This window comes from Temnothorax curvispinosus, unplaced genomic scaffold (assembly GCF_003070985.1).
Source record: "Temnothorax curvispinosus isolate PA1 unplaced genomic scaffold, ASM307098v1 QBEX01002168.1, whole genome shotgun sequence".
Lineage (NCBI taxonomy): Eukaryota > Metazoa > Arthropoda > Insecta > Hymenoptera > Formicidae > Temnothorax > Temnothorax curvispinosus.
This window is the reverse complement of record NW_020211948.1, coordinates 1-1,077: the sequence shown is the minus strand read 5'-3', so window position 1 is coordinate 1,077 and position 1,077 is coordinate 1. Positions and strand designations below refer to the sequence as shown.

The 1,077-nt window shown below is 44.6% G+C and overlaps 1 protein-coding gene across 1 annotated transcript; it reads right to left on the bottom strand.

The window, feature by feature from the left end:
* Positions 1 to 5: 5 nt before the first annotated feature.
* LOC112468857 lies at positions 6 to 1,067 on the bottom strand (the record flags this gene model as incomplete). Its single annotated transcript, XM_025038228.1, has 2 exons — positions 585 to 1,067; positions 6 to 38 (listed from the first exon to the last, which is right to left on the bottom strand). Coding segments are annotated over exons 1-2 (354 nt in total), but the record flags the coding sequence as incomplete, so codon positions are not given.
* Positions 1,068 to 1,077: the final 10 nt, after the last annotated feature.

Here is a 1,077-nt window from a genome sequence, read left to right as displayed (position 1 = left end):
TCCAGTCGCTGGCGTCTACGCGTGGAACTCTTAAATTTCTGCACATAGGAAAGGATTGTTTTACATTCAGCGTCATTCGCTTGGTACATTTGTTTATGTGATTGTTTCGTTATCATGATGCATTAGACATATATCTCGAGTAAGCATTCACTTAGTAAAATTTTCAACAGACAATTAAGACCCAGTTTCACAAGTGTCGGTTAACTTTTAATCTTAGATTAACTCACTCTTTGCCTCCTTCTAACGTTTCCCTTAGAAAAAGACGAAGAGTGAGTTAATCTAAGATTAAAAGTTAACCGACACTTGTGAAACTGGTCCTAAGACTCCTCTTTCTGCTATTTTCCAATAAGTTATTTTATGATAATTAAACTAAAAATAATTATTTTGTAATTTGACAGATCAATTTTGATTAAATCAAATAATCGGAATTATTATTAAATATTAAATGAAATATGGATGAACGAAAGATAATGTTAACGTGAACCTAATATTGCAGTTTACGAGCGAAGTCCAGGTGAAACAAGAATAATAGAAAATAAAATCCACTTCTCGTCAATTTGTTCGTAAATGTTCATTCAGCTTACCTGAGATATCGTGCCGAAAGTGGTGCGCACCGAGGATATCGTCCTGGACAGCTTCTCGGCGCCGTTTCTCAACGCTCGCCTCGAATCCGCGGACACGTTGCCGAGGCTGATGTTGTTCCAGGCCCGGTCGACCGAGTCCTTCGCCTTCGCTGGTTTCTCCTTCGCGTTATCGTTACCGCCCGATCCCCGGTCCTTCTCGAATCGATCCTGCAGGCGCTGACGCAGGTTCCGCGAGCTCCGCGGAACCATCTCCGGCGAGTTTCGCACGCTCAGCACTTCCCGGTGGAACGTGAACGAGACGCTGCGCGAGTCCGGCCGCATCCTCGTGAGCTGTGCCCCGTCCAATCCTATATACCGTCGTCGTGATCCTGGATCCCCGTCCTAAAACCGAATGACGAGATTGACGACTTGACGAGACGCAGCCGACGCAATCACGACCGTTGGTAATAACCGTTTCCGAACGATCTTTTTAACCACCTGATACCCCGTGGTA